The sequence below is a fragment of the Lethenteron reissneri genome, chromosome 13 (assembly GCF_015708825.2).
Source record: "Lethenteron reissneri isolate LAM-NWPU_2019-01 chromosome 13, ASM1570882v1, whole genome shotgun sequence".
In the NCBI taxonomy this organism is placed as follows: Eukaryota; Metazoa; Chordata; class Hyperoartia; order Petromyzontiformes; family Petromyzontidae; genus Lethenteron; species Lethenteron reissneri.
The window spans coordinates 12,050,226-12,072,753 of record NC_083791.1 but is presented as its reverse complement, the minus strand read 5'-3'; the positions used below and the strand labels follow the sequence as shown (position 1 = coordinate 12,072,753).

Below are 22,528 nucleotides of genomic sequence, written 5' to 3'. Positions count from 1 at the left end.
CCACACACACCAGGAGTGACACACACACAGCCCACTGCTTCTCGCTGACGTCAGTGCTGCTGCTGCTGCTGCTGTTACTGCTGCTGTTACTGCTGCTGCTGTTACTGCTGCTGCTGCTGTTACTGCTGCTGTTACTGCTGCTGTTACTGCTGCTGCTGCTGTTACTGCTGCTGCTGTTACTGCTGCTGCTGTTACTGCTGCTGCTGTTGCTGTTACTGCTACCGCTGCTCCTTTTCCGCCTCTGCTGCTGCTGCCACTGCCGGGGCACGTGCGGCAGCATCCTCAAATGAGACCCCGTGGGATGTGCAAACATCGCCACTCGGGAGACAAAGGCGGCCGGGCGTGGTGCTGGCCACCCACCACCCCCTCGCGTGACGTGCCGGCCGTCGCAGGTGCTCGCTAACAGCACTTGCCCCAACAGTCTGTTAAGGCTACACGGGGGATCTTTGTCTGTTGTGTACGTGCCCGTGTTTTGCGCTGGTGTGATTGTATCTTACACGGGGGATGGACCTGACGAGCCCGAGTTTAATTCCCGCTCACGGCCACCGACAGCTGCTACAGCGAATATCTTAAGCCGGTCTTGGGCCTCCCCTAGATCTACTCAGCCTTAAATGAGTACTCGGTGCGGTGTATAAGCATCGCTCGTCGTCGTGCCGACCTCGCGAACAGCACTCGCGCCACCCGTCTGTTGGTGGCAGAATGGGGGGGGATCTTCGTCATCTTGTCTTTGTGTGAGCGCGTGTACTCGTGTGGTACGTGAGCGCGTGTACTCTCGATGGGGGGTCGTTGTCGTTGTGTGTGCAGCGGTGATCGCTTTGTGATGCTCCGATCCGAGCCCCCCGAGTTTGATCCCCGACTAGTCTGTGATGCGAACCGGTCGTGGCCCTTCCCGAGGTCGGCTCAGCCTTAAAAATGAGTGCCTGGTGCGATGAGCAAACGTCGTCAGGAGGGAGACAAAGGCGGCCGCGCGTGGTTGCTGGCCACCAACCCCCCTCGTGGTGCCGTGCCGGCCTTCGTCGGTGCTACTCGCTAACAGCACTTTCCCTAACGTCCTGTTAGAGGCTAGACGGGGGGGTTTTGGCTTTGCATGTGCTTGCACTTTTACACGTGCGTCTGTGCGAACCGCCCCTGCGTGTGCGCGTGTGCGTCCTGCGTGTGCGTCTGCGTGCTTGCACGCATTAGTATGCTCCGCGCGCGACCCTCCTACCAATCTCTCCCGCGGCAACACAAAGTAAGACAAATGCTTTCTCATTTTACCTCCAAATCTGATCTGCTCCCCCCAGCACAGGGCTACTGCCCCCCTCACCTCTCTTGGGCATCCCTCCTCAATGCACGGACCCCGCACACACACATGCACACACACGCACACACACATACACACGCACACACACATATACACACATACACACACATACACACACATGCACACACACACGCATACACACACGCATACACACACACGCATACACACACATACACACACGCATACACACACACAATACACACGCATACACACACAAGAATACACACACACAACGCATACATACGCATGCACACACACGAATACACACGCATACACAAACACACGCATATATACACACGCATACACACGCATGCATACAAGACAAAGATCCCCCGTATATCCTTAATAGACTGTTGGGGCAAGTGCTGTTAGCGAGCACCTATAAAGGCCGGCACGGCACGCGAGGGGGTGGTGGTAAACACCACGCCAGGCCGCCTTTGTCTCCCTAGTGGCGATGCTTACTACACACCGCAGCAGGTACTCGTTTGAAGCTGAATCGACCTAGGGGAGGCCCAGGACCGGTTCAGATAATCGTCACTGGTGTTGGCCGTGAAGCGTGAATCGAACTTGGGCCGCCGGGTTCGTAGCGGGGCGGGCTAGCCGATACACTACCCGCTACACTACATGCTACACTACACTACACATTACACTACCCGCTACACTACACTACCCGCTACACTACACACTACACTACCCAGTACACTACACGCTACACTACAAACTCGCAAAGAAACAAATACAAAGATTCCCCGTATAGCCTTTTAACAGACTGTTGGGGCAAGTGCTGTTAGTGAGTAACAGCACCCTTATGACGGCCGGCACGGCGCACAAGGAAGTTGGGGGGGGGGTAGAACCACACCCGTCCGCCTTTGTCTCCCCAGTGCTGATGTTTACTGCACACCGCACCAGGACCGGTTCGGAGAGTCGTCGTCACGAATGTTGGACATGAGCGGGACTGGGACTGGGCCCGCAGGGTTCGTAGCGCAGCGCGCCACCCCCCACCAGAGCCGCTCCCCACACGCGCGCACACAAAGACAATCTCCTCCGTGTAGCCCTGCGGACTGGCGGAGGCTCGTGTGGTCAGCGAACGCCCATCGGTACGCGAACAACACAGACCGTCACCACGAAGCGTCTGTGACCATCACCACGGCGCTCGTGCCAGGCTAGGTGCACTTTGAGGCCCTCGCGTGAAGTGTCGAAGGCTCTCTGATGTTGGCAGGAGGCCACGGGCCAGACCCAGGTACCGTGGGTTGATTGGTGTACCAGGCTAGGTGCAGGAGGTCACAGGCCAGACCCAGGTACCGTTGGTTGATTGGTGTACCAGGCTAGGTGCAGGAGGCCACGGGCCAGACCCAGGTACCGTGGGTTGATTGGTGTACCAGGCTAGGTGCAGGAGGTCACAGGCCAGACCCAGGTACCGTGGGTTGATTGGTGTACCAGGCTAGGTGCAGGAGGTCACAGGCCAGACCCAGGTACCGTGGGTTGATTGGTGTACCAGGCTAGGTGCAGGAGGTCACGGGCCAGACCCAGGTACCGTGGGTTGATTGGTGTACCAGGCTAGGTGCAGGAGGTCACAGGCCAGACCCAGGTACCGTGGGTTGATTGGTGTACCAGGCTATGTGCAGGAGGTCACAGGCCAGACCCAGGTACCGTGGGTTGATTGGTGTACCAGGCTAGGTGCAGGAGGTCACAGGCCAGACCCAGGTACCGTGGGTTGATTGGTGTACCAGGCTAGGTGCAGAAGGTCACGGGCCAGACCCAGGTACCGTGGGTTGATTGGTGTACCAGGCTAGGTGCAGGAAGTCACAGGACGGACCCAGGTGCCGCGGGTTGACTGGGTGGGATGAGCGGCAATGTCCCCTGCCTCGCGTTCTTCCCCGCCGCACCAACTCGCCTCACCCGCCTGCCGCGAGAGCCGCCTCGTCGTTTGTGAGCGTCGCTCGCAAACGACGCTCGCTCCCCGCACGTAGACAGACACACACGCAGACACACACGCAGACAGACACACATGCAGACACGCAGACAGATACGCAGAGACACACGCAGACAGACACACACGCAGATAGACACACACGCAGACAGACACGCAGACAGACACACACGCAGACAGACACACACGCAGACACACACGCAGACAGACACGCAGACACACAGACACACACGCAGACAGACACGCACGCAGACAGACACACAACCACGCATGCCCCCCCTCTCCCACTCTCCCCCCCACTCTCCCCCCCTCTCCCACTCTCTCCTTTTTCTCTCTTTTCCTCTCTCTCCGTCTCGTTCCCTCTCTGGAAGCTTTGTTTGTTTCACGAGGCGTTAAGGAGTCGCCTCCGCCGCGTAAACAACCTCGGCGAGGAAGCGTCGAGGCCGCGGTGTCTGCGTGGGAGAAATCCAATCGGCTCGTCAACTCCGGCGACACGCGGGAGCGGTGGCGCTCTGGTTAGCGCGCTGCCCATCGATCCCGGGCAGCACCGGCGATTTAGCATGCTTGGCTACGTGCGGTGCGAAAGAAGTCCAACATGCGTACAGCAGAGTTTGATTGCCGCTCACAGACAATATTGGTGACGAATATCTGAACGGGTCATGGGCCTCCCCTAGGTTGATTCAGCCTCAAATGAGTATCTGGAGTAAACATCGCACCCTGGGAGACAAAGGCAGCCGGGCGTGGTATTGGCCACCCACCCCTCGTGCGCCGTGCTGGCCGTCATAGGTGCTCGCTAACAGCACTTGCCCCTACAGTCTGTTAAGGCTATGCGGGGGATCTTTGCATTGTGTTTATGTGTGCGCGCGCGTGCGTTCGGGGTCGTTAGTATATCTTCTGTAATTAAGTTGAGCGGTATAATTTGGCCCATTAACTCCACGACACTCGCAGTCACTCAGTCTCCCAAACGCGTGCGAATCCGCTCTGCGAATAGCGACGGGAGGACAACAACAAAATCTCACTTCTTAATCCAGGAGAGCCACGCGGAGTCGCATGACTTGTTCAGGAGGCTGGTGCCTGCTGCTCTACATAGGGTTGTTATTTTACGATGCTGCCACCGAATGGACGCTGGGTTGTTTATGCACAGTGTTAGGAGGGTGGGGGGGGGTGGTGGCGGTCGGTGTTGAGTGTGGTGTGTAGACCAAACGAGTGCCCGCTGCGGTGTTTTAGGCATCCACAATGGGGGGGGGGGAACAAAGGCGTTCGGGCGTGGTGCTGGCCACCCGATCCTCTCGTGTATCGTTCCGGCCTTCTTCGCTGCTACTCGCTCACAGCACTTGCCCCTACAGTCTGCTAGTGGCTATAGGGGTGGGGGGGGGGGATCTTTGTCTGTTGGTGTGCACTCGATACCAATATCTATAATGGAGAATCGCAGAACCGCAGAGCTTGGTAAATCGTTGGTAATGCCGACTCCTGGCAGCGTGGCTGCTGCTGCTGCCTTCCCACTCCTCGTCCGTGGTTCCTCCTCCCCGCGCCTCCGAGTCGTCGTCCCCCCATCCTCCTCCTCTACGAGAGCGAGGAGCGGACAATGCCATCTCCGCCGTGTCCGAATATGCACGCCCCTTCTCGTTCAGTTTGTTGTCCTTCCCCCGCTGGGCACGGTTGGTTACGCACGGTGCGAATGAAGTTGTACAACATACGTACCCCCGCGTGTACGCACGTGGGTACACGCGCGTGCTAAATCAGGATGAATTGCGAACACTTAGCGGGCGCTGTTTGCTCGCCACACACGCTGATTGTCTCTAAGAGCCCGGCGGTGTGTGCTTCATCAGGCTAATGTCACCGTGCCATTACTTAATGTAATGCTTCACGCACTCCTTAACTCCATCGCGCCCGGCCTCCTCCTGAGCGCTCCCCGTCGGCTGCTGTGGCCGGCCACCCGGAGCGCGCCCTCGCAGCCACGAACACGGCCAGTGGTGGTGGTGGTGGTGGCGATGGCGGTATCCTTCTTTCTTCTCATCTCGTGTAGGCTGCTGATGTAGATGGAGAGCAACGACTACAATGTCACATGTACGTGGTCAAGCCAGCAGACAACCGCGTCAGTCGCAGCGGGGTGGGGCGCCGTGATGATGTCTCCTTCGTATTTGTGGATTGCGGGATTGCGTCGTTGCACGTTCTACCGTCTGTCCTGGGTGACGGCAGTCGCGCACTACTCCTGGAGAGTTTTTAATTTCCCATTTGTGCATCAGCTATCGGCATCTGCTGCCATGGTTTGTGCAGTGGATGCGGTTTAGGGTGGCCCATGAGCAGCTTCCTGGAAGATCTCACCCCAGGGGATCCTCTGCGTTGGGTCATTCACAAAAGGCGGTGTTTGTGGGTTATTTGGAACTCAATTTAGCTGTCAAAGCTTCATTGGGGTTGAACTCGCAGCGTTGAACTTGCATCGCGGTGGTGGTGGTGGTGGCTCCACTGCGCGTGGCTGCTGCCTGTAGTCCCGCGCTGTTGTGGAGGCGGCAGCAGCAGCAGCAGCGAGGATTCGTGGATCGCCACACAGATGGGATTGTGAAACTCCCTTCCCGTGTTATTCTTTGTTTTTTTCGGTAAAGTCACGTATAAAGATAAAAAAATAAATTAAATAATAGCATACGACGTTTCGATTGCAACACAAGCAATCATCATCAGGTATAATGAAATAGCGACATAGAATCTAACCAGAAAACTTCCCGTGGCCTGGCTCGCCAGGAGAAGGTGGCACAGAACAACAATCGTGGACTCCATTTGTTCCATCTGTGCCCCACCCCCCTCGGGTCCTCCCGCGTAAACACTCGTGAATTATCCGATAACATCTAAAGATATAAATATGGGACTGCAGAGCTCGGGGAGAATTTGGTGCAGACTCATTGCTTGGCTGCTGCTGCCTTCCCACTTCTCGTCTGTGGTTCTTCCTCCCTCTACGGCAGAGACGGCGCGTTACAAGTTGACGCGGTTGTGGAAACCCGGGGCGTGTCAGGGTGTGGAGAACGTCTCACCATACCGGGCGAGAGGACACCTTCATGTAAATGCGTTGTCTGGAAGGAGCAGTCGCTGTTGTTTGCGTTCCCAGTCTCTCGGTGTGCTCCCAGCGCCCTCGTTTGCCATCGGCGGCGTCGTGACTCGACCCGCGGTTACGCGCGGCGACTTGGCGCTGGCCCTCACACCGTGTGGCCGTGTCCACATCCAGTGGGGGGGGGGGGGGGTCGAGGTGGACCCGGTGGAACAGTCGCTGCTGATGCTGCTGCTGGCGGTGAGTGGTGGTGGTGGTGCCGCTGCCGCTCCCACCGCTTGTTGCGACCGTGTCGTGTTCTAAACTGTACAACAACTATTTTAGTAGGTAGGGCCCACGGATATATATATAGTTCCTTTTCAGAATTGACCTGGCTACACATGATAGATGAAAAAAGTGGCTTTTCACGTGCAAATGTATAACAGCCGAATACACTAAACGCGTGATCATGATGCTAAATGTGGAGGGGGAAACCCGGAAGACCCAGAGAAAAATCCACGCGACCATGGGGAGAGAAAACACGCAAACTCCAAACTTACAGGCATCAGGGTCGGGATCGAACTCACGAACCCACGACCTCCTGTATACCAGGCGAGGGAGTTAACATCTCGGGGTGCGGGGTCAAGGCGCCGCGGGCGTCTTGCCGGACGCCGGGCGAGGGAGGCGCGGCAGGCGGAGCGGGCGAGGCAGAGGGTTAACCAAACGGGGCGACCTTTTGTTTAATAATTATTTGGAGCTGATTACGCCGGAGTAATGCACGTGATGGATGCGGCTCTGATTGCCCGGGGCGGGAGTGGCGCGCGCGTGCAGGCAAAACTATGACCCCCAGCCCCCACACTTGTGTACACAAACAAAGACAAAGATCCCCCGTGTAGCCTTAATAACCCGTTCGGGGTAAGTTCTGTTGACGAGTAGCACTCGTGAATCCGAATCTTTATTTAGACTGGAGGAATCCGGTGAGCTATGGAGCTCTTCACATATGTCCGGTAGGCCGGATTGTAATGGGAGAGTGTGGATTGTAATGGGTGTGTGTGGATTGTAATGGGTTTGCGTGGATTGTAATGGGTTTGTGTGGATTGTAATGGGTGTGTGTGGATTGTAATGGGTTTGCGTGGATTGTAATGGGTTTGTGTGTGGATTTTAATGGGTTTGTTTGGATTGTAATGGGTTTGCGTGGATTGTAATGGGAGTGTGTGGATTGTAATGGGTGTGTGTGGATTGTAATGGGTTTGCGTGGATTGTAATGGGTGTGTGTGGATTGTAATGGGTGTGTGTGGATTGTAATTGGTTTGTGTGGATTGTAATGGGTTTGCGTGGATTGTAATGGGTGTGTGTGGATTGTAATGAGTGTGTGTGGATTGTAATGGGTGTGTGTGGATTGTAATGGGTGTGTGTGGATTGTAATGGGGTTGTGTGGATTGTAATGGGTGTGTGTGGATTGTAATGGGTTTGCGTGGATTGTAATGGGTTTGTGTGGATTGTAATTGGTTTGTGTGGATTGTAATGGGTTTGTGTGGATTGTAATGGGTTTGTGTGGATTGTAATGGGTTTGTGTGGATTTTAATGGGTGTGTGTGGATTTTAATGGGTTTGTGTGGATTGTAATGGGTTTGTGTGGATTGTAATGGGTGTGTGTGGATTGTGATGGGTTTGTGTGGATTGTAATGGGTTTGTGTGGATTGTAATGGGTTTGTGTGGATTGTGATGGGTTTGCGTGGATTGTAATGGGTGTGTGTGGATTGTAATGGGTGTGTGTGGATTGTAATGGGTTCGTGTGGATTGTAATGGGTGTGTGTGGATTGTAATGGGTTTGTGTGGATTGTGATGGGTTTGCGTGGATTGTAATGGGTGTGTGTGGATTGTAATAGGTGTGTGTGGATTGTAATGGGTTCGTGTGGATTGTAATGGGTGTTTGTGGATTGTAATGGGTTTTTTTATGTATTGTAATGTTTTTTGTGGATTGTAATATGTTTGCATTGATTGTAATAGGATTGTGTAGATTGTACTGGGCTTCTCTAGTTCATAAGGAATGTAATGCGTTTGTGTGGGTTTTAATGGGTTTGTGTGGATTGTAATGTGTTTGTGTGAGTTTTAATGGGTGCGTGTGGATTGTCGTGGGCTTTGTGTGGATTGTAATGACCTCCTTCTCCCACCAAAGCGAGGCGCACCCCCCCCCCCCTTTCCTAGCCGTGTCCTGTGACAAAGCTGCAGAGGCAAGGGGTGCGTGTCGAACACAATTCTCACGTTAAGCAGCCTCCGGCGCGTTTCGCGGAGAAACGGGCCAGTCGCTCGCGCCAAGCGGTCACCGTGCCGACAAAGCCCCCTGGGGCTGGCGCGGAGAGATGGCCCCCGCGTCGCGACGTCCCGCGCAAATCTCTCCCGAACGGCAAATCGAATCGGGTGGCGAGCGGAGTTGAGCGGAGCGAGCGAGTGACCGGTCGCGCATAATGCCCCGGCCACACCGCCCCTACCCGGTTCGTCGAGGGCTCTGACGCCCTCCTCCAAGACGCCGGCGTGGTGGTGAGAAAAAAAGTGAAAGAGCCCTATTTATTTTGGGTAATGGACCGCGCGATCCTGAAATGCGGGCCCCATAACTATGATGCATTTTGACGTCGCCTTGGCAACGAGGTTCATGAAGAATCGGCCGCGCCTCTCGCACGGCCAGCGAGGGACCGGGCCCTGGGTGCTCCGTGACGTCGCGATGGTTCATCACGGGGACGTGTTCGCGCGCGTCCGCATGGAAATCGCGCAGAGAGGACACGTGATTGGTGCTGCTGCTGCTGCTGGGAGAGAAGGAACCGCGGGGGAATTTACATTTGAAGTTGTGAAGGATGTCAGTCGCCCGCGCGCGCGCTGCCCATAACGTCAGCCCCGTCGCTCGAGAGGGAATTTCTCCTCATCGCCCCGTCCTCCCTGGCGAGGCGCGTCACGGCCACGCGCCGCCCCAGAGGCCCGAGGCGCACGCTGCCCGGTCCTCCAGCGCCCGTGCCGCACACGCCGTTGTGCGAGAGCGCTCTGCTGTTGTGTCGGGACGCGGAGGTGGGGGGGGGGGCGGCGGAGGGGCTAGGGGGGGGGGCTAGGAAGTCCCGCGGAGGCAAAGGTCCCCCCTAAGTTGGCCGTGGTCACACGCTCCCGGAGTCATCCCTCTCCCTCCCATCCTCTCTCGCTTCTCCATTCGACCTCTGCGCCACTCGGCCGCCTCTCCACGACGAGGAGAGCAGACATCACATTTAGAACGACCTTGGTGGGGAAGCAAGAGAGCCGCTGAGATATTGAACTTTCATCCGGATCACGCGCAGAGGTCGATGCAGCAGCCCTGGCGTGCGTGCGGCGCGCAGCTCCCCAGACCCAGCCTCGCTCGCATGCCAACGCGGCTCTCTCCTCGGGTCTGGATCGCGTCCAGCAGGGTCGTTCGACACGACGTCCGACGGTTCACCCACTCCCATCCCCCCCCCTCCTCCCTCCCCTCCCCCCGCTTCGGTGTCGCTTTCGTTGCCTTTCCCGAAGAAGCTGCCACCGCGTGCCGGCGAAACCGTCAGACATCGCGCGCAACCACCAACGGCGGACGCCGTCGGCGGGTGTCAAAGTCTCGCGCGATGTGGCACGCCGAGCGCCCTGTGCTCGCCCGCGCGTCAACGCGCGTGCGGGGAAGCGCGGCTTGCAGAGGGAGGACGGGGGCACAGTGGGAGGGGGGGGGGGGTCTCTCCTCGGGAGGTCCTGCAGGCTGGCTGCTTGCTTCTGGGTGCTGTGTGTGTGTTGCAAAGCGGTGAGCGCACTGCGACACAAAGCTGAGCATCTCGAGTTCGATTCCCGCTCACGGTCAACACCGGAGATGATTTTCTGAAGCGGTCCTGGGCCTCCCCTAGGTTGGCTCAGCCTCAAATGAGTACCCGGTGCGGTGTGCAGTAAACATCGCCACTGGAGAGACAAAGGCGATCGGGCGTGGTGCTGTCCACCCACCCCTTGATGTGTGCCATCCCGACCTTCATATGTGCTCGCTAACAGCTCTTGCCCCAAAAACGTGTTTGAGGCTATACGGGGGATCTTTGTCGTTGCCATGTTTGTGGTCTCACTTGGCTGATTCACCGACGAGGCTCTTGTATCTTCCATAAAAAGATATTATCTCTGTTTAGCGAAATATTGCTTCGGCTGGAGTGTAAATCGCCAGCCTGTGTGCTTGCCACGCGTGCCTCGGTGTCTGGGGATTGTATTATAGTTTATGTGCGCGTGTGTGCGAATGACGACCAGTGCGTCTCTGCGTGTGCATGCATGTGTTATCTGGGGAATGTATAATGGGTGTATAACTATATGTCCAAGTGTGCCTGTGAGAGTAATACGTGTGTTGGTGTGTGCGCGTGGGTGAGTTTGTGGGAAGCGGCAGTGTAGCGGTTAGCGCTACGCTGCGCTACGACCCCGGCGAGCCGAGTTCCATTCCCGCTCACGGCCAACACCAGTGACGATTATCTGAACCGGTCCCCCAGGTCGACTTAGCCTCAAATGAATAGCTGGTGTGGTGTATAAACATCACCACTGGAGAGACAAAGGCGGCCGGGCGTGGTGTTGGCCAGCCACCCCCCTCGCCTGCCGTGCCGGCCTTCATAGGTGCCCGCTAACAGCACTTGCCCCCCTCGCTAACAGCACTTGCCCCCAACCGTCTGTGCAGGCTATCCGGGGAACCTTTGTCTGTCTTTGTGCAGGGGAGGGTGGGGTGGGTGCTTCGTCAGCAAACGCCTCCACCGCGACCTCCGACCCCTGCTGCTCGGCTCGCTGCAGCTCTTCCCCAGCACCAAGCGCCGCGTGCGACCCCCCCCCCCCCCCCCCCCCGACTTCTCTCCGAGACTCACGAAACGTCCCCATAACAACAACAACCACACGGGGCTGGCAATGGCGGAGCGGTCGCCGTGGCGATCGAGCGCACGCAGCCGCCCTGCCCGCTGCTGCCGCTGCGGCTGCGTCGGCGTTCGCACCCCGCTCACGTAGACGCTGACATCGCCGGCGCCGCTCACGACGACCCCCACCGCTGGCCCAGTGAGCCCGGCCATCCCCCCCCGCTCCGGGTCTCAATACCCCCGGTGGGGTCCCGCGGGGCCGCCGCTGCCGTCACCGCCGAACAAGGAGCGCGCTTGAAGCCGCGGATGTTCGATTGAGCTTTGTTGTTGTTGTTTGTTCCGTGACGAGCCGTGCGCTTTGTGATCTCCGCGTGGCTCACGACGGGCCGGGCCAGGGGGTGACACCTACAGAGTCGAACCCAGGCGCCTTCTCGCCGCCCGCGGGGCCCCGTCGGCTCCGCGGTGTCGCGGGGGAGACGGCGGCGTCCCCCACGCGTCGTCGTGGGAGGCGGTGAAGTCGATGAAGCGGGGAGCAAGCGCTAGGAGCGACGTCTCTCTTACCGGGAGAAGTTTCCCCGTCTTTGAAGTCGATGGCAATGCGTGGCGCTCACTCCTGCAGACGGAGGCTCTCTCAGTGGCTAAAGAAGGGGGTTGGTTGTCTGCTCCCGGCCGGATGATTCACAGCTACGCATCGGCTTCTTGTTCGATGTATTCCTCGTTCACAAGTTGTGGCTCCCTGAGAGCTGAGTGTTTAGCAGAGCCCCGTGAGAGCTGGGTGAGTGTTTAGTAGAACCCAGTGAGAGCTGGGTGAGTGTTTAGTAGATCCCCGAGAGAGCTGGGTGAGTGTTTAGTAGAGCCCCGTGAGAGCTGGGTGAGTGTTTAGTAGATCCCCGAGAGAGCTGGGTGAGTGTTTAGTAGAACCCAGTGAGAGCTGGGTGAGTGTTTAGTAGAACCCTGTGAGAGCTGGGTGAGTGTTTAATCGAGCCCCGGTGTAAGGATCAGGGGAGACGGAGTCACCGAGACGGAGATGGAGCCTCGCGCGCAGGGTTTGGTTTTGAACCGAGTCTGTCCAGGTCAGCGACCTGGGACATCTTCCTGCAGCCGGCGCTCCCCGTAGACGACTCCTCTCTCAGCAGGACATCGTTCCAACTCGAGCCCCCCCCATCCCCCACTGCTGGTGGAGCGTGGGGGGGGGGGGTTTTCAGGGTCCCGGGGGCTCTCAGCTCCCACCCGCACGAGACCGCAGAGAGCGCCCGGGCTGGGTGGCGAAGGCTGAGATCAGGGTTATGGTCGAGGCTGTCGTCACGGGCTGGGGTTGATGGAAGGGCTGGGGTTGATGGTAGGGTTGGGGTTGATGGTAGGGCTGGGGTTAGGGTCAACGGCGAGAGAACAGAGCGCTCACCCCCTGCTCCTCTCACCACCCACGCTCCCACTCACCCCACACGGGGCCTCGTGTTACCTGCTCGCCAGCTAATTGCAGTTGCCCGCGCGGGCGTTGTGATTAGAGACCGTGACTCTTTTAATCTGACGTCGGGGAGGTGGCCGCAGTGTGAAGCTGCGCGCAGACTCGCGGCGGACGCCTCTCGCCGGGTCGGTCACACCCGGCGAGGTGCCATAGGCCGGAGTGGCTCCAGTTCCCTAACGAGGTGGCCAGTCACGGTAAATTATGGGATTCCCATTTGAAGCGAGTCGCGCGATAAAGCAATCCACTCGCATTGGCCGTGTAGATAAATGGGCACCGCTCAAGGTTCGCTACATTGGGTGGGTATCACGTTCTGGCCTATGGACTATTCGGAATCCGTGTGAGATGCGCACTGTGGTGGTGAGACCTCGGGAGGTGCTGAGACCTCGGGAGGGGCTTACCCCGCCCCCCCCCCCCCCCCCGACTAAGACTGTGCTCGCCACACGCCGGGCGGTTCTACCCCTTCGTAGTGGCGGGAGTCGATCGCCCGTGAACGGCGCTACAGAGGCAGCTGCCCGGCGAGGGCGATAGCACGACCCCCCCCCCCCCCTCGCTGGGATCGAGGTGTTAATTCCAGGCGTTAAACGCCCCAATTACGCCGGGCTTGGAGGCCGCCCCCCGGCATAATCAATTCGCCTTCCCCGGCCCTCATTCTGCCGCGTGCTCGTTACGGGCGCGTGGCTCTCGCCGAGAAGGTGGCGCGCGCACGCACGCGCACGCACGCGATCATTTACGATGCGCTCGCACGCGCGCGTGTGTGTGTGTGTGCATTCCATTATGCGCGCGCACGTGTGTACACGCGGCGGTAATCACTCTGACGAGCCTTCACCTCCCCAGGGTGACGGGCAGAAGTGTTTCTCTTGGTCCCCCCCCCTCCTCCATGAAGGCCGACAGCGCCTGGCGGCCTTCAGAGGCCGCCACCGTGCCCCTCCGCCATTGTCTTCCCCAGTGCCAATGTTTACACACCGCGTCAGGTGCTCGTTTAAGGCTGAGTCGATCTAGGGGGATGCCCGGAGACCGGTTCAAATATTCGCCACTGTTATTTGGTCGCGAGCGGGGATTGAACTCGGGTCCCAACGCACAAAGTCACGCGCGCACGCGCGTCACCGTGAATCTGACAATGTAAAACTGCGTGTGGGATTGTAATGTTGTATTGGCGTGTGAGTCGGTGAGCGCCCCGTTGGGACTGCACGCCTCTTGTCCACGGGACTCCAGGTGGAGCTCAAACAAACTACAAAGGTGGCAAGAGACTTAAACGAAGCCGCACACCACGAGAGATGTCAGATGCAATATTAACGGAGCGAATCATGGAGAGAGAAACGAACTAACGAGCGCAGCCGGATGAAGGCGACGGCTTTAGGTTGGCCGCGGTTCTCACCCTCCGCGACGAGCGAATTCTCGGCAACTCGTCCCGGGTGGCGCCCCATCGCCCCTCCAGCCCATTACAGACGTGGCACGGAGGAGATGAAGGGGGGGGGGCGAGGCTTCGTCCTGGCGATTGATTGGCACGGGCCTGTGAATCACGAAACGCCGACAAGAGGCGGATTGCAGTGAGCAATCGCATCTCTACATTCAAGTTGTCCGAAGCGATGAAAACGGTTTCATCCGGAGAGAATCCTGGCGGACGCGATACCACGCGTTGCCGTGACCCCGAGCGGGCGGGCGGGGCGGGCGGGGCGGGCGGGCGGGCGGGCGGGGACGTGCATCCACAAATCGAGCGGCAGCCGCACGAGGCGGTTGTGTGAACGTCGGACCGCGCGTTTCACGTGGAGCCGGCGGCTCTGAGAAGTCGCTCGCCCAGTTGACATCCCAGGCCGGAGGCCGCGCGCTCTCCCTGAGCCCTCCACCGCCCCGCTCCCCCGCGCGGTCCGAGCTGCCCCGACGCCCTTGGGCTGTGGATGCCGCGGCCCGGACGGGTCGGAGTGGACACGGTCAGCGTCTCGATCACGTGACGCAATTTGGGTTTTTTTGTGGTTTCTGTTTGCTTCCTTTGCTGTGCTCTTATGTCCTTGTTTTGCTTTTGGTTCTTTTTCTGACCTAAGTCGGTCAACTCTGCGGTCCCCTTGAGTTCTTGCCTGGTTCAACAATTCAGCTGGAACTCACCAACGTGCTCACCCAGGGCTTCCTTGCCAGTGAAGCTGTCCTGGTCTCTTGAGTTCTCACCCCGTGGGGAAACAACCCGACTCGAGCTTGGTCCCCGCTAGGCTCTTCGTGGACTCGTCACACCTCCCCGTCATCTCTCACAAACACACTCACAATAGAGGCACGACAACAACAACAAACAACAACGGTAGGCGCCACTACACTGCGGTGACGTCACCACGGCGCTCGCACCAGGCGAGGTGCTCTTTCAGGCGATATCACCGCTAATGTGCTGCTACCAGGAGGTCACGAGGTTGACTAACCGAGGAGTCTGGCAGATGATACCACCTGTACAGCCACGTACATATAGCCACACACAGCCACAACAACAACCACCATTCGCCACTAAGTGGCGGTGACGTCACCACGGCGCTTGTGCCAGGCTATGTGCACGTTGAGGCCACGTGGAGTGTCGAACGCCCGCCGGCAGGAGGTCACGGGGCAGACCCAGCAGGTGCCACGGGTCGACTGACTGAGATGAGTGGCCACACACACAACCACGCACGTACGACGCACAGCCCCAGAAGTGTGTGCTCTGATATAAATGCCTCATTTTATCATTTGAGGATCATTGCCAAGCTGAGATCCATTCCGTCTGATAAAGATGCCGAGATGTGGCCTCGCGCTTTCGTTATTCCTCGGCGAGATTGCTGCGCTGCGCTATTTGCGGGGTCATTCTAGCGACATTAAATCAACATCGTACTCCGACCGGTTCCCAGTGCAGCTACTGCTGCTGCTGTAGCCTCCTGCAGCAGCAGCAGCAGCAGCCAAACTGCTCACGCGCGCACTCACTTAACAACATCACTCCGAATCTGAAAGCACAGCCCCGGCCTCCTGTTTAATTCAGCATCGATTGAGAAAACGCTGCTCACGACAGCACTTTAAAGGGCCCTTCATGGTCTTGGGCCTTCATATTCACACGAACGATTGATGCCTCGTCCGTCCTTAGTCGCTCCTTGAGATTTAGTGAACGCTGAACTCTTTCGGTGGCTGCTAGGAAGTCGCGTCTAAAAATCAGAGTGGGGACAGAGGCTTAAAAATAATAAATAATGACAATATTAATTTACATGTCTAAAGCGCCGTCCACACGTGGAGGTCACAAAGCTGCTCTGCGCCGTGCCTCATGAACTCTGTTCCAGGTCGTATCAGCACTGCTGCTGCTGCTGCTGCTGGCTTCATAAAATCTTTACATCAAATTTGAAAACGTGTTTGTTGCCCGATACGGAGTGAACCCCCCCCCCCCCCGCAGTGTTTTTCTTTTCCCCAAAAAAATCAACGAACAACCTCTTTCACGATCGCTAGGCACTCAGCTGCAGCTGCAATACGAATCCCATTGTCGTTACATTGCGGCTGCTGCTGCGTTGCTGTTCAAATAAAAAAAACACACAAAGTCAGAAAAATATGAACACCGTATTCGGCGGAGGTCACGTATTGTTGTTGTCGAGCGGAATTGATTTGCCCAATGGCTTCTCGACTCCCCGGTATTGTGAAGCGCCCTGGAGCGCTTCCTACGAAGCGCGCTGCACACCGCGCATTGTGTCGTGTATCTACCGAGCGACGAACAGCCACACGCACACCGACTGCCCCCCTGCCCCCCTGCCCCCCTGCCCCGTGTAAGCCGCATGGACCGTTGGAGACGCTTTTAGACAAATACAAAAGATGCACGTACACACATACATGTATACACACGCACACAACATGCATAGGCTGACGTACATAAACATGTACACACGTATTCTCTGGTTTTTTCGGCAAAGTCATGTAGATAGAAAACTTAAATAAAATAAAATGTAAATTAGAAATACAATTAAAAATAGAAGCAAAAAACCCACGACGTTTCGATCGCAACACAAGCGGTCTTCATCAGGCGGAGAGAAAAGAGGGGGCAAGCCTCCAAACACACGCACACGCCTACTCCACAAGCGCCACGCCTGGCCACCTTTGTATCTCCCCGGCGGAGTGATCCAGGCGAGGTCAAGGTCTGCTTCAAATAATCATCGTTAGCGGGATGGCGGGTTCGTAGCGCAGTGGGCTAACCACTGCGCTACCGCTCCCCATACACAAGCACAAAGATAAAAAAAACGTATAGCCTTAACAGGCTGTCGGGGCAAGTGCTGTTAGCGAGCACCTATGAAGGCCAGTACGGCACACGAGGGGGTGGGTGGCCAGCACCACGCCGGCCGCCTTTGTCTCCCTAGTGGCGATGTTTACGCACCCCACTAAGTATTCATTTGAGGCTGAGTCGTAAACACATACAGAGTTTACCCCCATATAGCCGGAAATACTGTTGGGGCAAGTGCTTTTAGCGAGAACCAATGAAGGCCTGCACGGCGCACATTCACTCTCACACGCACGCACGTACTCAAGCATGAACAGACTCGCACATGGGGACCTCATTTGCCAGTAAAAATATGATAATTGGTTCTTTACCCTTCTATCTGGCAACAAAACTGACACCTTTTTGCAAGGAGTCATGTTTGCATAGACCGCAATACCTGCAGTCATAATACAAACAAAAGAACATAACTCTGATAGTGTGCACTGTCCTTGAAGTTGATTGGTCCACACCCGAGACAGCTTTCCTTCGAGCCTAGTCTCATATGGGTTGGACCAGATGACGCCAAAAGGCGCACAACTCAAGGACAATGCACCATCAGAGTATGAGAGCTCTCATACTCTGATGGTACATTGTCCTTGAGTTGTACGCCTTTTGGCGTCATCTGGTCCAACCCATATGAGACTAGGCTCGAAGGAAAGCTGTCTCGGGTGTGGACCAATCAACTTCAAGGACAGTGCACACTATCAGAGTTATGTTCTTTTGTTTGTATTATGACTGCAGGTATTGCGGTCTATGCAAACATGACTCCTTGCAAAAAGGTGTCAGTTTTGTTGCCAGATAGAAGGGTAAAGAACCAATTATCATATTTTTACTGGCAAATGAGGTCCCCATAGTGTAGATGCTTGCCCCGAGCTCTCATACTCTGATGGTGCATTGTCCTTGAGTTGTGCGCCTTTTGGCGTCATCTGGTCCAACCCATATGAGACTAGGCTCGAAGGAAAGCTGTCTCGGGTGTGGACCAATCAACTTCAAGGACAGTGCACATTATCAGAGTTATGTTCTTTTGTTTGTATTATGACTGCAGATATTGCGGTCTATGCAAACATGACTCCTTGCAAAAAGGTGTCAGTTTTGTTGCCAGATAGAAGGGTAAAGAACCAATTATCAGACTCGCACATATTCGGGCATAATGTACACACATGTGCGTACACAAGAACACACGCACGCTCGATCACAACAGCTGCAGTCAGTGACAGGGCCCGAGGCTGGTCCAACAGATACGTCACCACCACCGTCGTCATTATTATCATCGTCATTATCAAGACCATTGTGATTGACGTAGTGGCAGGGCCCGATTGCTGGTGCCCGGTCTCACGCCACTGTCCGGTGTACGACCCCGCGCGGACTCCCTCGACGGCGTGTCTCCCCAGGACTGGACGCGCTTCTTGCGCTCATCGAGGGCTCCACGGGGGCCGGCGAGGGGCTGGAGGGGGCGCAGGGGAACGCGGCCCTCTGCCTGGGCCACTGCGCCGCGTCTCCGCTGCTGCCCGGCCGCGCGGTCTCCGCTCTGATGCGCCACGCGGCCCGGAGCGACGCCCCGCCGGCCCTCCGCGCCAACTGCGCCATCGCGCTCGCCAAGATGTGCCGAGCGCAGCCCAGGTGACGAGCCACGCGGTGCAGCGCCGCCGCCTTCGCCATCATCCATCGAAGTCGTCATCATCGTCACTGTCGTCGTCGTTATTATCGCCATCGTCAGTGTCATCGTCATCGCGATCATCACGATCGCCATCATTAATGTCATTATCATCGATCACCTTCGTTATCACCGTCATCAATAGCATCATCATCATCGCCCTCATTACCTTGATGATCGCCATCTTCACCATCGTCATCAATGTCATAATGACCATGAAGACATGAACATATATTCGAGCACAGTTGAGCTCTTAAGGTCTCTTTATCCTCGTGAGTTGCCATTGTTGAATTGTTTTTTAACGTTGCATTTGGTCCGCCCTCGCTGCCTCACTGATGAATTATCTCTAAGACCGCCCCGCCGTCTTCTCGCGGTGATGAGGAAGAATATCCTCATAATGACGACCGTCATTTCCGTCACCATCATTAGCATCATAATTGCAATCAGTTTTATAAATGCAATCGAGATTAAATCACTATCGACATTGTCAACGTCGCCATGTCGATCACTATCATTGTCATTTGTTGTCGTTGCTCCCAGCGAGTGTTTAAAGAGTCTCGGACATTACTTTTCAGAAAATCTGGCTGCTTTAAGATATTTTTTAGCCAGCTCCCTTTTTGTGTTCACGCTTTCCGAGGTCGACAACGTTCACGCGTCAGCCCCTCCCTGTTCGTCCGTCAATAAAAAGCGGGATCATTTATTTCTCATTCCAAACGGAAAGGCGACACTGGCAACATTGCATCTCATTGACGATTACCGTAGAGTCAACATTTAAAATGGCGAGTAAAAACATTGCGCTGAATCGCGCAAATTTGTTGCAGATGTGCACGGATTTTTATCCGTCCTTCGTTTTCGGGATGAGTTTGCAACAACAACAAAAAGCGTCACCGCTCGGTTACCCGCCGTTTTTGTCCACGCGATGAGGTCCTGCGCTGCCCCATGTTTCCTTGGATTAATTGAATCGCGTGGAGATGTTTGGAAGCTATGGGTTTGGTGGCCTTCTGCGATTTCCAGAGCATCTTTGCCGCTTCTATCGGCTTACACGGTCCGCGAGGGAGCGCCGCTTCAGGGATTAGCAGCGCTGCAGATTTCACCCAAAGTTGTTACGACGAGGAATCTGGACGCACGCGCTGCGTGCGTCTGCTCTCAGCAAAGAGCAGCTGACGGTGATAATGAACACGCTCGCAACATTCGGTGTGCGGCCTTGGGAACAAATTTCGACAAGATGCGACGTTTCCAGGCATTGGCTGTCCTTCATTGCGCGTAAACAAAAACATATTTTGTGCCGCGAAGAAGGGTCCATTACCTGAAACGTCGCCCATTATATATTTGTATTTCTTTTACGGCCGCACACACACACGTTTTTATTGAGGAACATGCCGAGTTTGTTGTTATTTATACATGTGGACCACTGCCAATACAGCAGCAACGTGAAATATTAGTTGTATTAATAGCAATAATATAATTATAATAATATCAGTCGAGGAGGAGCCGTACGTAGCCCGGCTCTGCCACGAGAAGGCGTTTCTGAAAAAACTGGGACCCCCAGCGGTTTCATCGGCATGAGCGCTTGGACGCGGCGTACGTGCAGCAGTGTGAAACACAGAGAGTCAGAGAGAGGTGCAGTCCCAGCTGCGGAGAGACGCCGCTCAGACAGGGCGGCCCTGCTGCTGGGTGACTCTCCGTTCTCCTGCGAGAAGCGAGACTCTCTTGCTGTGCGACTGGAGGTGGTGGTGGGGGGTGGGGGTGGGGATAGCGAAGCGGTCTTGGGAGCCGATGGGACGGATGAGTCACTTCTGTCCTTTTACCTCGCCGTAAGCCGGCTACTTCTATGCAAATGACACCCTGCTTTGCAGCCCACGCGATTGGCGGCGCCGTAAGAGTCAACGAGTGCCGCCGCTTACCCGGGATCACTGCTGCTCTCTGAAGGCAGCTATTGGACGGGCGGGGCCGTGCGCGCAGCTATTTGCCCTTAACGAGGGTCAAACCTTTCAGCGATCGTGTCCCGGCGCTTCTGGCTTCTGAAGGGTCCGTAATTGGATGCAGGCGTGCCGCACGCGCCCTCCGGATGTACACAGTGAATGCCCGTGGTCGTTAGGAGGGGATACTAATACGATTTAACGCTAAGTTTAAGGTCACGCTGGCGAATATTCAATGGGAAGGGTAGATAGGTTGCGATGGCTGCATGCCTTCGGGGGTGGGGGTTAATCGGGGAGAATTGTGGGTCTGGGCATCAGCATCACGGACAGCGGCCGCTCTGGACACTGCGGACAGCACCGGGCTTCAGCACCATGGAGAGCGGTGACTGCACGTACTCAACAACATCTAAATATACGTTATTATGTAACAGGTAAAGCCCGCGGAGCTAAATGTCTGTTTTTCAGAGGCGACCTTTCCACACGTGATAGATCATCGACGTCGTGTAATATCATCACGCGTAGGATTTTATAGAAAGTAGGAGCTGAAAAATAATCTCAGCTCGAAAAATAATCTCAGCTCGCGTTTCTAAAATGTGAAGGACACAGCCGGAGGAACCCGAGACAGATCCACGCGACCGCCACCGCGGACTCCAAATATACAACCAGGCGATTGTCGGGCTCCGGCATCCAAGCCCAGGGCCTCGTGCGAACGCCAGGCGAAGGGAGATGTCGTCTCGCCGCCTCCGCGCCGCGCCGCACACCGCCCGCCGTGGCTTCAGCACCGCGGACAGCGACTACCCCCCCCACCCCCCCGCGGGCCCATCCCTGACGCGGGCGGGCGGGCGGCATAATTGGCCCCACGTGCTCACGTGTAGCGACGCTAATACCAATTAAGGACCGTATTTATAGCGATGTGTGCTCTTCTCTTTTTTATATACATTAATATAAATTCCTTATTGCCAAAACAATGACAGTATCGAGCGCGGCAATGCGTGTATTAGGCGTGTTCAATTATTAGGCTGCTCGCGGCGCGCATCGCAGTAATGATCGTGACGAGTCTCCGTATCGTCAATTCATTTTTCGGTTACCCCGTGGGGAGCGGGGTGGGCAGGTGAGGAGCGCCGCGCGTTTAAAGAATACACATTTATAAACAATACGTGTTCATGAACAATACACGTTTATAAACAACTCAAGCATTTAAACAATACACGTATCTAGACAATACAAGATGATACAACGCTCGTATGGAGACAATACGGCGAGTGTGGATCGCTCTGTGTGCTGCTGCTGCCGCTTGCCGCGTCGCTTAACACTGCGTAGGGAGGGCTGCGTGTTGGCTGCGTGTTGGCTGCGTGTTGGCTGCGTGTTGGCTGCGTGTTGGCTGCGTGTTGGCTGCGTGTTGGCTGCGTGTTGGCTGCGCCGATGACTGGTACCAGCAGTGTCAAGATCGGCCTCTGTGCAATGGGAGGCGCGAGAGATGTATACACGGAAGAATACGCCACGGTGATGATGATGATTCTGATTAACGCGGCGATGGTTTCGCCATGAACAGCGCGCTCCGAAATGTCACGCACAGCTCTGTCGCGAAACAGACGCGAGCCGTCGCGACAAATCACCGCCACACTCCACCCCCTGGCTGCCCCAACAACAACCGCCGTTGGCCACGAAGTGGCAATGGCGTCACCACGGCGGTTGTGCCAGCCCAGGTGCCCTTTAAGGCCACGTGAAGTGTCGAAGGCTCGCTGACAGGAGGTCACGGGACAGACCCCGGTGCCGTGGGTTGACTGACATGACCGGCAGATGCACCACTGCGTTTTATTCGCCCGACACTCTGAATGGAGGGCGACTGGCTCCAACTGCCCAGTAGCGTCCTTCACGAATGTGTGGCGGTGATTTGTCGCGACGGCTCGCGTCTGTTTCGCGACAGAGCTGTGCGTGACATTTCGGAGCGCGCTGTTCATGGCGAAACCATCGCCGCGTTAATCAGAATCATCATCATCACCGTGGCGTATTCTTCCGTGTATACATCTCTCGCGCCTCCCATTGCAGTGAGCAGTAGGGGTACATCCCCGAAGCGCCAGAAACAAAGAGGGGCGATCGCGACAATCAGAGCACGGGAATTGGTTGCAACAAGCGGGCAGCGATTTGCGGA

The 22,528-nt window shown here is 56.3% G+C and overlaps 1 protein-coding gene across 5 annotated transcripts in view; it reads left to right on the top strand.

The window, feature by feature from the left end:
- Window positions 1-22,528, top strand: part of TTC12 (tetratricopeptide repeat domain 12) — a 187,655-nt gene that overhangs the window by 164,846 nt on the left and 281 nt on the right. For 4 of the 5 annotated variants that reach the window (XM_061551075.1, XM_061551074.1, XM_061551078.1 and 1 more), the window contains exon 21: window positions 18,195-18,423. In XM_061551075.1, coding sequence (XP_061407059.1) covers window positions 18,195-18,423 — 229 coding nt within the window. Of the gene's footprint in view, window positions 1-2,184; window positions 2,268-18,194; window positions 18,424-22,528 lie in introns of those variants that run through there. The other variant, XM_061551079.1, reaches the window with a different exon arrangement.